Below are 13,432 nucleotides of genomic sequence, written 5' to 3' on the forward strand. Positions count from 1 at the left end.
GAATTTTTATACGCAAAAAGAAAATCTCATAAATCATCGAAGATTAAGTTTTCCTCTCTATTTATTTATCTTTATCTTGAAAATTATAATAAGATAAAGTTATTAAAAATTATGAGGATAAATTTAAGAAAGATCTTAGGCTGAACTAGGTGATTGAAACTTTAATAGTGAATGATGATGCATCGTATCACTCAATTAGACTTTATTTTATCATGGAGAGCATAAATTATTTGAAGTCATTGATTCCATACCGATGATTTAATGAATTTTTAGAATTCTAATTACGATTTTTCCTGATTTTAATATTATATCACCTCATTTTATGTTATTATTGCTATATACAAAGATATAAACATACATCATATTATCAAAAAATTATATACTATCATTAAAAATTATCACAATGCTAATAATCATATCCGAACCTAAGTTAGTGACTAAAAACAAATCCAAACCTAACATCAGTGACTAAAAGGAAAAAAAATTTAGTTGAGTGGCAAGTTTGTAAAAGACATAATACGTTCGGTGACAAAAAAATCTATTTTCCCTTAATTTAACTACTAGTTCACCATCCAACAGAGCACTAACTTGACCTTCTTAGTTTGATTTTTAATGAAATGTCTGAACCTTAGGCCAAACATACAATGCCTAAAGTAAATTGCAAAGACCTAAAGCCGGTTTCATTTTGGTTCTCAAGCATTTTTCGTACATGATTTTCATTTAATTTCTTGTCGTCAATCTCCCCATCCATGTGGTCCACAAGAAAAATTCACAAATATTATTACTTCAATAAAATCTCATAAATCTCATCAACGGTCCTGTCATTATCTTCATTTTTATATTCTTTATCACATCACTATCTTCAATTTTATTATTTTTTTTACTTAAAACTTGTGTATTTTTTTAACTTCAGTTGCCAATCCAAATGTAAACATTTAGATGAGATGGAGTGAGTAAAATTTATTGTTATGATATCTGAACTAGACTTGTTGTGACATCATTTAAGGGACATCTGTTAATAGTTAAGACATTTTAACGATCAACTGTCAATGCATTTTAACGACTATGATTAAAGTTAATGTAATTTTATGATATGATTGTAAGTTTTCTTAAAGCGGTGACTGAATTGAAATTTTCAGTCTCAACTACCCATTCTCACTGTATGCCAATAACTTGGATTCTCTTACTGAGCTCAGTGAGCTCTTTTTTATTCCTACAAGAGGCAATCTTGGTGAAGAAGTATACAATTTATAAAGGTTTCAAAAAAAAAAGTACATAATTTATAAAGGTATCATTGCACTTGATTATTCATTTTTCATTGGACGAACACAACAGAATAGGCTTGGCTTGTGCATCATTTATCTCAAAGTCCCAAAACACGTTCAGCTGCACCATACAGTTATTAGATCATTGGACAAAAAGAACATAGAAATTGTACAAGATTATGTAAACAATACTCATGACAAAACAACTCATTTGGCGACACAAAATTGTCATAACAAGAACACCACACAATAGGCTTGGCATCTGCATAAGTATACCATGAGACCTAAACATATTAGATCACTGAACCCAGAAGGCATAAATATAATAATGAACTAGAAGAGAGCACAAATACTTGGAGGCAACAATAGAGCATTCCCCGGAAAAGTAACATGTACATCAACAAACAGGATGATGACAAGCAGTGCATTCATAAATAGCTGTTCCAGTTACTATTACAACAAGCACGTCTCTAAGATGCACTATATATTATCTGATTTATTCATCAGGCCATCACCTTAGTTGCTCGAAACAATCTTAATATTTGAACTCAAAGCAACATGGAAAATAGTGACAAACAGAGGGTGAGGTGATAATTCAGATATGCAAGTTTACACAAGTAACATCTGGAATATGTTGAATCTTGGACCATTCTCTCTTCTGTGTATCATTCTTTCAGATTTGGCAAATTCCCGTTGTTCTCAAACATGGGCAAACTCTCGAAATTCTCAGAATTCTCTTCTTAAAATTTACTACATACAAACCAGTCAAAGCAGGGAAGATGGAGTAGAGACAATCACCAAGCTAAAAAGTTCACTGCCACTCCTCACGATCCCTGATTTAACAAAATCAGATATATCAATTAAACAGTACAAACAGAGATTAATTGAGAGGGAGAAGAGATGAATTTGACATGCAAAGCTTACCAAATTATACTTGGAACGTATTGAATTTTGAACCATTCTGGCCCTCGACCCTTCCTGCATCTTTGTTTCAAAACAGGACACTCAGTTATATGCAGTGTTTGAAGGGTATGTGATTCTTTGAATACAGGCAAACTCTCCAAATTCGTCCAACAACCGATGCTTAAATCCTGGAGAGATGGAAGTTCTGCTATTGAATCTGGAAGAGCTTTCACTCCTGGGAAAGGACCTAAAGTTAAGCGAGTCAAGGCAGGGTAGGCGGTGGTGAACAGGGGTTGCTCAAAGAGCGCTAATGACTTGACGTTTTTCCACCCATACAGGTCCAGCTGAATTAGGTTAGAAGAAGAAGAGAATGGCCATGGAATATAATCCAATTCATTTGAGAAGGGACCTAAAACCAGATATTCAAGTCTGGAACTCTGAATTTCCTTCAGCTAATTTTATACTAGTTAGATGCGGGCAATTATAGATCGTTAAGGATTCAGGATAGCTACCAAGGGTCAGACATTTTAAGCCCATGCAGTCAATTAGCCATAATTTGGTCAAAGACAGAGAATTGTTAATCATGGATTCCATGTTCGAAAACGAAGATAAAGAAGATGAGTCTCCTCCTCCATCACCAATACTCGTAAGCGATAGATAGGTTAGTGAGCTGACATCTCTGCTAATAGTTTCCAACATCATATCACTCTCCAACTATCGATATCCAACTTCTTTAAGGACGGAAAATAACTTTTCGGGATCTTTCTCAACCTTGGACATTCTAAAATTTCCAAACTCTCAAGTTTAAGAAATCCACTCTGAGAACTAACCCCTGTACTTATAACTGCTGCTTCCCATTCTTCTAGATTTGGCAAATACCTAAAGAAAAGTTGTTTCAATGATGGAAAACAACTAGCCAGTATCTTTGTCAACCTTGGACAGCTCTCAATTTCCAAACTCTCAAGTTTAGGAAATTCACTTTGAGAACTAGCCCCTGTACTTATAACTGCTGCTTCCCATTCTTCTAGATTTGGCAGTTGCCGAAAGCAGAGTTGTTTCAATGATGGAAAATAACTAGGCAGTATCTTTCTCAACCTTGGACAGTTCTCAATTTCCAAACTCTCAAGTTGAGGAAATTTACTTTGAGAACTAGCCCCTGTACTTACACCTGCTGCTTCCCATTCTTCTAGATTTGGCAATTGCCGAAAGCAAAGTTGTTTCAGTGACGGATAATATCTAGGCAGTATCTTTGTCAACCTTGGACAATTCTCAATATTCAACCTCTCAAGTTGTTTAGGAAATACACAAAAATCATCTCCCTCAACCCTAACATTTTCCATCCCTTTAATCGTTATCTCCCTCAATTTGGGAAGGTGACCAAGTGGTGGAAGTACTTCACATCGGTTGCAGTGTCTCAATGTGATTTTCACCAAGTTCAGCATCATTGTAATCCAAGATGCAAACTTCTTTCCACTAAAACCAACAATCGTCAATGTTTTCAGATTTGGGTGAGGTTCCAATCCTTCCATAACATCCTGGTCGTCGTGTTCTTTGTCTTCCATTTCCTCATCGATGTACTCACTGTCTTGGTGACCAAATTCAGTATTCCTCCAGTTCAACCATAAACGCTGAATACAGGACTTCTCACGAAGCTTTGCTTTTCTTGCTTCTTCGATATTTGCCACCTCGTGAAGGCCATAGAGTCTAACCTTACCTCTAAGATTTTTCAACCCTCCCAGTTGTCCAACGAGACAGTTTTGATCTTTCCTCACAACAAAGTAAGGAAGCGTTTGCAGACTAGTCAACCTTTCTATCCCATTAAATATGCATTCTCTCCTATATTTCCTGCTAATGTACAAATGTCTCAGATTAATCAAGTTGCTAAACCCTTTTGGAACCTCATATAGGTCTCTAACTCTCAGTGTTTGCAAGTTGTACAGTTCTGTGATGTCAGTAGGCAATCTACAGTCGTAGTGTGAAATATCGAGATTTTTAAGATATTTCATCTTGCGTAGCGAAAATGGCAACTCATGGGTGACAACTTGATTATCCGCATCTAACACCAGAACTGTCAGGTGTGTGAGATAAGGTAACACATGAAGAAGGATATCTGGCCCTGCATATAATACTTGTACTCTCTCAAAGGCTCTCTTCAGAATTGTTGGTTTGATATTTGAAACCCCGTCATCAAGCCTCATGTATACAGCCTTGCAATCATGACTCAGCTCTTCACCTGCCTTCACAGTTATCGAGTTATGTTTAGATACTTCTAGTGCAAGATCATGCACTAGATCATGCATCTTGAAACTGATGATGTTCCCAAATTTATCCTTTTCTTCGTCTAGTAACAAAGAATTCCACAACAGAATTTTGAAGTATTCGCTACCAATATCTTCCATCAGTGCATTACTTCTTCTTGGGGGCTGGAGGAACCCTAACGCCATCCATATCTGTATCAGTTCATCCTTATAAATGACTGAATCTTTTGGCATAGTAGAGCAATATGCAAAACATTGTTTCAATGACAAAGAAGGTAAATTATCATATGATAACTTCAAGGAAGGCAATACACTTTTTGATTGCCATGTTTCACTGCTTTGGATCTCCAACCATTCTTGCTCAGACCTCTTCGAGTATAATAACCCTGCCAATGCTTTTATTGCCAGAGGTAGGCCACCACACCTTTTCACCATGCTTCTCCCCAAGGTCGCAAATGCCGCGGTCTCTAAAACTCCTCCATCTGAAAATGCTATTTTCTTGAACAGTTCATAACTTTCATCTGGTGACAATTTTTCCAGCCAATAATATACACAACTTCTCATGGCATCAATGACTTCCTGTTTACGGGTGGTAACCAGAATACAGCTTCCTTTGCCACCACCAATTTCAAGCAAAGAATTTCTCAGGTTATCCCACTTCACCGATTCTTCATTCCAGACATCATCTAGTATGAGTATGAACCTTTTCTCCTTTAAACTCTTTTGAAGCTCATTGGTAAGTCCTTGCGGATTTTTCAATCCCAAGTTCGTTGAAGTAAGTGATTCTATCATTTCATTTAAAATCTTGATGTAATCAAAATCATCCGATACAGTGACCCACATCCTCTTTGAGAAATTATGAATGGTATCATTACTATTAAAAACCATACGAGCAAGAGTTGTTTTTCCTTGACCTCCCATTCCCGCTACAACAAAGACTTGTAAATCCTCTTCATGTTTTTTGCACACTGTTTGAACTAGGTACGATACATCTTTATCTCTTCCAACTATATTTGACTTGTCTTCATAGGAATGGGTGGTGCGGATGTCTCTATCTTGCACCGTTGACCCTAAATATGCTACAGGCTGTAGTCCCAGGTCTACCGCCAATTTGAAAATTTCATTAAAGGAAGATTGAATGGACTTGATTTTACGAGCCACCTTGAGACGATACAGTAAGGTATTTTTGGAAGGAATGAAGAAGTCCAGTGCCTTATGGCGATTCTCCGCTTTTCTTCGAGTGACTTCATATGCAAGTTCATCCATAAAAACATTAGCAACATAGGCAACAGCTTCAAGTTTGTCAAACCAGTTTTTGGCAGTAGACATGATTAAATTCTTGGTATGAGCATCGTACAGGAGAGCTCCAACTGATTCCAGGCGCTGGTGGAGTGTGTTGAGATCTTCATGAAAATTCCAGGCCTGGACAACTTCTTCTGCTGCAAGTGAAACAAGCTTGCCCAGCAATCCGCTAGCCAAATCAGCTACAATAGCCTCGCCCAGCTTTCCTTGTAATACTGGTATCATTCTTGAGATATATTTGGTGGCCGGTGGGAAGATAAAAATGTAATTTGGGCTATAACAGTTTCTGAATCAAGTGGCACTATAGATTAGTTGCTAAATCAACCCTTGTTTTCCATTTTAATATTGGCTAGTTGATGCAATGTGGGGAGAATGAATACCCACTTAAAAATATTAAATTATTTTATATTTTATTATTAATCACTGTGAAATTCACAACTAAAAAAGTAATTTATATCTCAATCACGTTGCAACTTGCAACGTATGTGTTTGTTAAAATCCTATAGAAGACAAGAAAGTATTGTCCAAATGTGATTAGAAAAAATTAATCAATGACGTTGCAACTTGCGATGTATGTGTTTGTTTAACTAACTAAAGATATAGATCTAATGTATTAAGCTGACAGGGGAGCTAACAAAGTTGAAATAAAAAAGTTTATGGTTGTTGTCAGAAGTTGCTGATCGGTGCCAGAAATAATCTTTTGTCTAATAGTTCTCTAGAGTTTGTTGTATGAAGATCATACCTGCAATTATCAAGGCTAGAGAATGAAATGATAAAAACATCTTTCCCTCCCGGTCATATGAATTCTTGCAAAATATTCTGCATTCAATCATTAAACTCTTTAATTAATATAGAAACAGATGCATGTGTTGAACAGATAAACACACTCTCAATGCTATTACTGATTTGATGCAACCATAAATTGTGGGTAAGAGCGAAGATGAGAATTAGCACACAAAACGACTGTCGAGTGTAAACATCTTTGTAGTTTGAACAAAAAAATAAGATGAAGAGAAGAAAGAATGCATACTACTAGTGGTATCTAAGATTACTCAACACATTTCATATGTGCTATGTACTTACAATATTATCAGTTGAATTTGTAGATTGTTGAACTGTTTCATATGTGTAAGTTTGAATTCCAGTGAATCTAGGTTGGGAAATAAATTTAAAGAAGAAGAGAATGGCCATGGAAATTCATCTATGTTCCCCAAGAAGGGGCCTAATTTCAATCTTTCAAGTGGGGAACTCTGGATTTCGGCAGATATCATATCTAAAAGAGAAGAGGAGCATCTCCTGATTGAAAGAGATTTGAGACCAGCTGCTCCTTCATCTAGTTTAATGCTCATTAAATTAGGGCAATCATAAACCCATAACCATTCAAGAGAGACTCCAACAGTTAGTCGTTGCACACTCTTGCATTCAATTAGTTCTAACGTTCTCAAAGACAGAGAATTGCTTCTTAGCAACACGTTAATTATAGGTTCCATGTCTGAAGAATAAGAAGAAGAAGAAAAAAAAGTAGAACGACATGATTTACCTTCTCCCAGCTTTAGAGTCATGAGCGAGCTAGCATTTTTGCTGATAGTTTCTAGTATCATGGTGCTCTCCATATTTCCAGTGATAGCTTCCTTCAAGATGGACAACAACTATCTGGGATCTTTCTCAAGCTCGGACAGTTCTTGATTTCCAAACTCAATTTTAGGAAGTGGTAGAAGTACTTCAAACCTGTTGCAACCTTTCAAGGTGATTTTGACCAAGTTGTTCATCTTTGTAATCCATGATGCAAGATTTTTCCCCAAAAAGCCTTTAACAGTCAATTCTTTTAAATTTGGATGAGCTTCCAATCCTTTCATCACATCCTCATCCTTATATTCTCCGTCTCCCCTTTCATCTTCATTGCTTCTCCCAGCTCAACACCAAATGCTGAATATTAGACTTTACATGAAGGTTTGCCCGCCTTGCCTCTCCAATATTTGACACATTTCTGCGCACATGGACAGTTAAAATCTCTGCATGACTTCCGCTTTTCGTCTGGAGTAGGTATGAATTTAAATGGTCTACAGGCAGAAGTTGTTGCCATGGATCTTCTCTCGCCTGTCTGAACATGCCGTCAAAGGAAGCCTTACAAAGCCATCTTAATAAATCTCGCACACTTGTGCTCGACTGCTCGTTACTAGGCTGACGACGCCGTTGCATTGCAGCTTGTATCATCAATCGGCTGCACACACCACCTTTAGGAACTAAGTCCCCATTTTGAGCTTTAATATGGTCCAGTACCAAATTATGTACGGTTATCCAAGACTGAAATACAGAGGAGAATTTTTATAATTTGAGTTATCCAGTTAGGCTTTGTTGCAATGTTATTGAAATGTTTATGTACGGTTCTTCCAAATGTCTAACAGAAATTCAATAGTTAATATTCACAAGATAGGACTTGTGTTGATCATTGTAGAACCAGGTAACTATGTTCTTGTAACGAATCTGAGGCATCAGAATATCAGATCACTAGGGGCTCGGCCAAGGGCACAAGATGAAGATCCACAGACTTGATTGTGCTAAAATACTTAATTCAAACTCCGAGCTTGTCTTTTGCAACTTCTGAGTTGATAAAAAAATTTCTTGTAATGACACTAAATTTCAAATCCTTGAAAGCATTCAAACTTACACTCGAGTTGCAAGAAAAGAGAAGAACTATGGTTCACATTCTTGGGTAAGAATATATATCTCGTAAATTTAATAGAGCTCAAACTTGAAACTTGATGATTGATTTCTGATGAATGTTCTAAAACTTAAATCCAGAACATACAAGCTGCAAGTAAATTGCGAACACCTATGATGGCTCAATCAGAAGTGTCCAAATAACCATGGAGGCTATTTTGTGAACAGGACAATGTGGATTGATCAACAAGACCAGCCATGGGTGATGTCTAATTTTATTTTTTAGAGACGATTTCAGGTAGCAACTCCCGGAATGTAAGACTCAAGCATAAGTTGTGCCTTGGAAGGTGAATCTATCTCGACAATCATATATGTAAACTTCCATTGCTTTTCTTCCTTGTCTTTAAACATTTCAGTGAAAACTTTCCCATATCCATGTGGTCCACGCACAAAGAAATTAACCTAAAAATAGAAAAGTTAAAAGTTCACATAAAGCTCCATGTAGTAATATTAGTAAAGAAATGATTTTAATTTCATATTTTCAGTTTTCCAGTGCTGAATCATGTTGATTTCCGAGAGAACTATGACCATGTCACAAAAACAAGGTGTTTATTGCAATGTCTTTCCAGAAGTTCTACAAAACTTGCCTCAACATGCTCAACACCATCTTCATCAGTCCAAATTCTATGAGGAATTCGTTGACGAGCAGCACGATTCCTAGAGTCCTGACCATAACCAGTAACAGGAGAGCCAATTCTAACACTAACCTGGTCAAAAGAACACAAACTGTTGCAATTAATTGCCAATATATAAGAGTACTGTATAAGACATCACCGGTAAGCAGCAAAGAAAGACATCCTCAGGCTAGCTGTGTACTAAAAAGATATGTGGGTGGACATCAAATATTAGTTACTTCATGTCAGAGTAAAGGACATCAAATATTATGAAACCTGACTGTCATTCTGAACCCTTTTCAAAGCCATTCCAAAGACCTTGTACCTATGTATATAAGCATGTCTCAAATTCAGCAAATGAAGAAAGACGAAATCCTCAATTTTGAAGATTTCACTAAGATTAGCTGAAAATGCTAGATAAGTAATTAAGTCTTACTCTTTTGGGGAAAATATAAGCTCCGAGAAAACACCATAGGCTGCGGCAGCAGCTATTCCAAGACCTGCAAGAATGACAAGACTGTATGAAGCCCCCTCAGTAAATGTCACCGGTTTCTGTGGGATATTATATGTTGGAGCATCAAAAGGATCCTCAACCGTAGAGATTTCTCTTTCACGCTGTTAAGAAAAGGAGATACATATGTAAATGGGTGAAACTTTAAGCAACCACAAAACTCATTAATACACAATAGGAAACCTGCAGAATTTGATACTATCCCACCCGTTTGTCAGTAAAAAACGACTAACTTACATATTATAAATAAGTTTTATGAGTAATCTATTAAATGTGTCATGGCAGGCATGTAGAACTGGCATATATAGTTGAACAATCAATGCAATATATCTGATTAAAGTGAACCTGCAGGTCCTGCAGGAGTTCAGTTCGATGACACATCTATTTAAAAGATTTTCATGTCGTTACCATACCGATTCTAAGCAGCACAGTTGGTTAATCGATTATAAAGTTTTCTTTTACTGCTCTATTAAAGATTTATGCCTACACTTAGAACTCTAAAAAAATTTAAGCTGTATTACAGATTATTATGTACTGTCATTAACTTTCAACGTTATTATTTTATAATTTCAACGTTATCATTGCAATGAGCCAATGATAATAAGCGGATGTGAAACTGGTGGCGCATATAGAATAATAACTTTCAACGTTATTATTTTATAATTTAAATAGATCATACAATTTGCAATGAGCCAATGATAATAAGCGGATGTGAAACTGGTGGCGCATATAGAATAATCACCCAATAGAAGAGATGGTGCTTGGAAGCAAACATGAAGGTTAACACAAAAGCAGCGATAAGATCAGTACACAGAAGATTAATTAAAGCATGGCAGCATAGTACCTTGGAAGAATCTTTTCCTTTTGATGTTTGGGATGCAAAGGCTCTAGCAAAGGAAGACATGGCAGGTTCTGCTGTGTTGGTTTTTGAGAGATGAAACAGGGACTGATAGTTCACTAGACAATTATTAATTTGATTCCTTCTAAAGAGACCACCAATTCCTGCAAAACACCATTTTCACCTTTTGGTCAGTAGGCAAAGATCAGAAATTTCATGACATGCATAAGAACCCTTCGATAATTGTATATTCTTTTCAGAATTAATAATATGTATGTGTTTATAAAGGTTACAATACAAAAATCATACAGTGTCAAAATAACATAGTTAAATGATTTGTAACTTAATACTTAACTCACTTCTATAATAAAAGCAAACATATTTTATGTTTTTATACTCATTAGATATTATAATTGAATATGACATCATTTTTTTAATTGCATATTATTTAAGTTTCCAACTATCATCAAGACAGCAAAGATGTATCTAAATAGTAATACATTTTTTTTGCCAGCTGTAAAGAATGTAACCAGAGATGTACCCAAATACATAGAGGGGTGAAAACAATATGGTACCATAATGACACACCATCGTAAGGGGCTTTCCACTTTTGATAAAGAGTACATAAAGGGGTAAAGCCATATACGGTACTATAATGATGCAAACCTGTAAGGGAATTTTGGCTTTTAAGAAAGTGCAATATTGGCAAAACCTCGAGAAATAGTATTTAAGAGTTATCCGTTTTGAAGTTGATGATAACGCTCTTCTCTGCTTCTTTAAAAGCAAAAGTTTATATCATGTTTTTGGGCACGATCCATTTAAACTCTCTGGTGAGTATTCCCCAAAATTAAATAACTCGTATCTTAAGCAAACTATGCATTCCAATTCCTAAGTTTCTATCATCAAAATGACAATTTATGCACTCTGACAGAAAGAAAGTAGAACATATTGGGCTATGTAATCCTTGAAATCATAAAACAATTTTTTAGTCCAGTTACGAAGTAAAGCAAAAAACTGACCTGTTGGTCCAAGCAATCCCTGAAAAACAAATGGACGAACACTGTCATCAGCTATTTTCATTAAACATAAACAAATCAGAAACTCTGTCAGAATACAACAGCCAAATATAATTTTTAATGCCTGTGGAATAAACAATTCACCTGTATGCACCTTTGAGAAGGAATAAAAATAGTAAATATTCTGGAACAGACTCTTAATGAAATAAGGCTATTTCATACCATTTAAACATTTAATATAATTACCAATGACCAAATACGTCCACAGGTTTTAAATTTATTTACCAGGTAGATTTAAGAAACAATAGATGACCTACAAGGGCTATAAGAATATATTATATCGAAGTTATAGCTATACACAGGACTTGGGAGATGTTCTGAATAGAAGTTTCTGATGGGCAGACTAAAAAGAAGACTCTCACGCGAAACGATTCTAATAGATAGAGGGTTGTACAACAAACCAAATGTTTGAAATTTCAAGCTCAATCTTACTAAAATGTTTTAGGAGTAGGACGCAACTCCCAAGATTATGAAATTACATAATTTCTTGTTCATACTGCTACTGCCATCCATCAGTAATACTTTAGGTCTAGCAATACATAACTATGTACATTGCTAGGTGTTGAAAGTGGCAACTCAAGAAAGACCAAAAGCCAAAATACTCCTGAAATTTATGTGTAGAGAAAATAGAACTCAGGCCTAGAGTACTATGTGTCAAATTTAATCCTTTAACATCCCTTCCAAACGCTCGAACCATGTCGCCAACTAAACCAAACATACCGCCCAGGAAAGTAAGTTCATAGTCAAATACAAGTAAACCTTGCCACTACCCGGATTTTAAAGGCACCTATGAAAATACAACTCCTCATCTTAATTGAGCTACCAACACTACGACAATATCAAATCCTCCACATTCACAAAAAAAAAAAAAAAAAAATCTACATCACACTATCATAAACTTACAACTTAAAAAAATGATGAAATTGTATGAACATACTCCAATTATTATAAAACACATACACACAAACAAGAACACAAAAACTAGTCATACCCTTTTGGCGATATTATCGGCAGGAGCAGAAGCCACATGATTAAAAACCCCATCGCTCGATTTGGAAAAACTAGTGATCCATCTGCTCCTATTCAAAAGAAGCCCAGCTCTCTTGACACTTTTTGTACAAAACATGATTTTTACACAAATTGCAACAATCTTTTGTACTGTTTCAACAAGCCCAGATATTTCAAGGGATAATTAAGTTAACATTAAATCCATACAAACACAAAGATGCAACTTTGAAGAGAACTAATCGAGCAAAACCCAAGAAACAGGAGGGTTTTATTACGGGAGAAGTTGATGGGTCGGGTCAAAATGGCAACATCATCCAAAGCCCAGTTAGTGTACTGAGGTTGGACTGGGCCGAATACATGAAAGTGGATGCGAAAATAAGATCAGTTACCGTTTGCTTATGTATTTCTTGTCATCCCCCGATTATTCTCCGTTTCATTCTGTTTTGTCTTATTTTCAGGATGTTTGAAAAAGAATTTAGAAATTTATTCATTAAGGCTGCTTCCGAGAAGACGCGAACTTTGGTGGACAAGACAGTTGAGCTACAAACATAGATAGAAAGGAATAAAGAAGACATCATTTTTAGTCTATTTTGTAATCGATGTAATTTTTGTAGGGTACTCTTTTTCCCCTTGAGTTTTTTCCCCACAGGGTTTTGCTCTTGAGGGGTTTTAACGAGGCCTTTTTTGTGGGTTATCTCTTCTGACTTGAAAGTCTATGTTATCTAAGCTTCCGGAGTATTTACATACTTTCGGTTAGATGATATACCTTCTTGAACGAAGGAAACTCTGTCCATCCGGATTTGTAACTTTCTTTCTTGGTATAATACAACCGTCTTATGACAAAAAAAAAAATTGGAAATAATAACGTGGTTCTTCAGGTCATCTGACTGTGGGTTCTTTTTCACAAACACGCGTGATAAAAAATGTTTTTTTTTA

At 35.9% G+C, this 13,432-nt stretch overlaps 2 protein-coding genes across 2 annotated transcripts; both read right to left on the reverse strand.

Annotated features, from left to right (window-relative positions):
• Positions 1–1,638: 1,638 nt before the first annotated feature.
• LOC108196275 (putative disease resistance protein RGA3) lies at positions 1,639–8,193 on the reverse strand. Its single transcript, XM_017363489.2, has 4 exons — positions 7,269–8,193; positions 6,471–6,547; positions 2,190–6,014; positions 1,639–2,098 (listed from the first exon to the last, which is right to left on the reverse strand). Exon 3 carries the CDS (start codon positions 5,951–5,953, stop codon positions 2,867–2,869), a length of 3,087 nt encoding a protein of 1,028 aa, XP_017218978.1. The 5' UTR covers positions 5,954–6,014; positions 6,471–6,547; positions 7,269–8,193; the 3' UTR covers positions 1,639–2,098; positions 2,190–2,866.
• A 141-nt stretch (positions 8,194–8,334) lies between these two features.
• Positions 8,335–12,807, reverse strand: LOC108196276 (probable mitochondrial import inner membrane translocase subunit TIM21). The gene is made up of 7 exons (XM_017363490.2): positions 12,480–12,807; positions 11,432–11,450; positions 10,419–10,576; positions 9,500–9,678; positions 9,340–9,388; positions 9,037–9,156; positions 8,335–8,851 (listed from the first exon to the last, which is right to left on the reverse strand). The coding sequence occupies exons 1-7, from the start codon at positions 12,612–12,614 to the stop codon at positions 8,684–8,686; spliced, it is 828 nt and encodes a 275-aa protein (XP_017218979.1). The 5' UTR covers positions 12,615–12,807; the 3' UTR covers positions 8,335–8,683.
• Between the last annotated feature and the right edge of the window lie 625 nt (positions 12,808–13,432).

Source organism: Daucus carota, chromosome 7 (assembly GCF_001625215.2).
Source record: "Daucus carota subsp. sativus chromosome 7, DH1 v3.0, whole genome shotgun sequence".
Lineage (NCBI taxonomy): Eukaryota > Viridiplantae > Streptophyta > Magnoliopsida > Apiales > Apiaceae > Daucus > Daucus carota.

Excerpts from the sequence above, each read along its gene's own strand:
- LOC108196275 (XM_017363489.2), bottom strand. The coding sequence starts at position 5,953 with ATGATACCAGTATTACAAGGAAAGCTGGGCGAGGCTATTGTAGCTGAT.
- LOC108196276 (XM_017363490.2), bottom strand. The coding sequence starts at position 12,614 with ATGTTTTGTACAAAAAGTGTCAAGAGAGCTGGGCTTCTTTTGAATAGG. Across the intron at positions 9,389-9,499 it reads CTTATATTTTCCCCAAAAGA|GTACAAGGTCTTTGGAATGG; the intron begins GTAAGACTTAAT and ends TTATATACATAG. Across the intron at positions 9,157-9,339 it reads GGGTTCAGAATGACAGTCAG|GTTAGTGTTAGAATTGGCTC; the intron begins GTTTCATAATAT and ends TCTTTTGACCAG.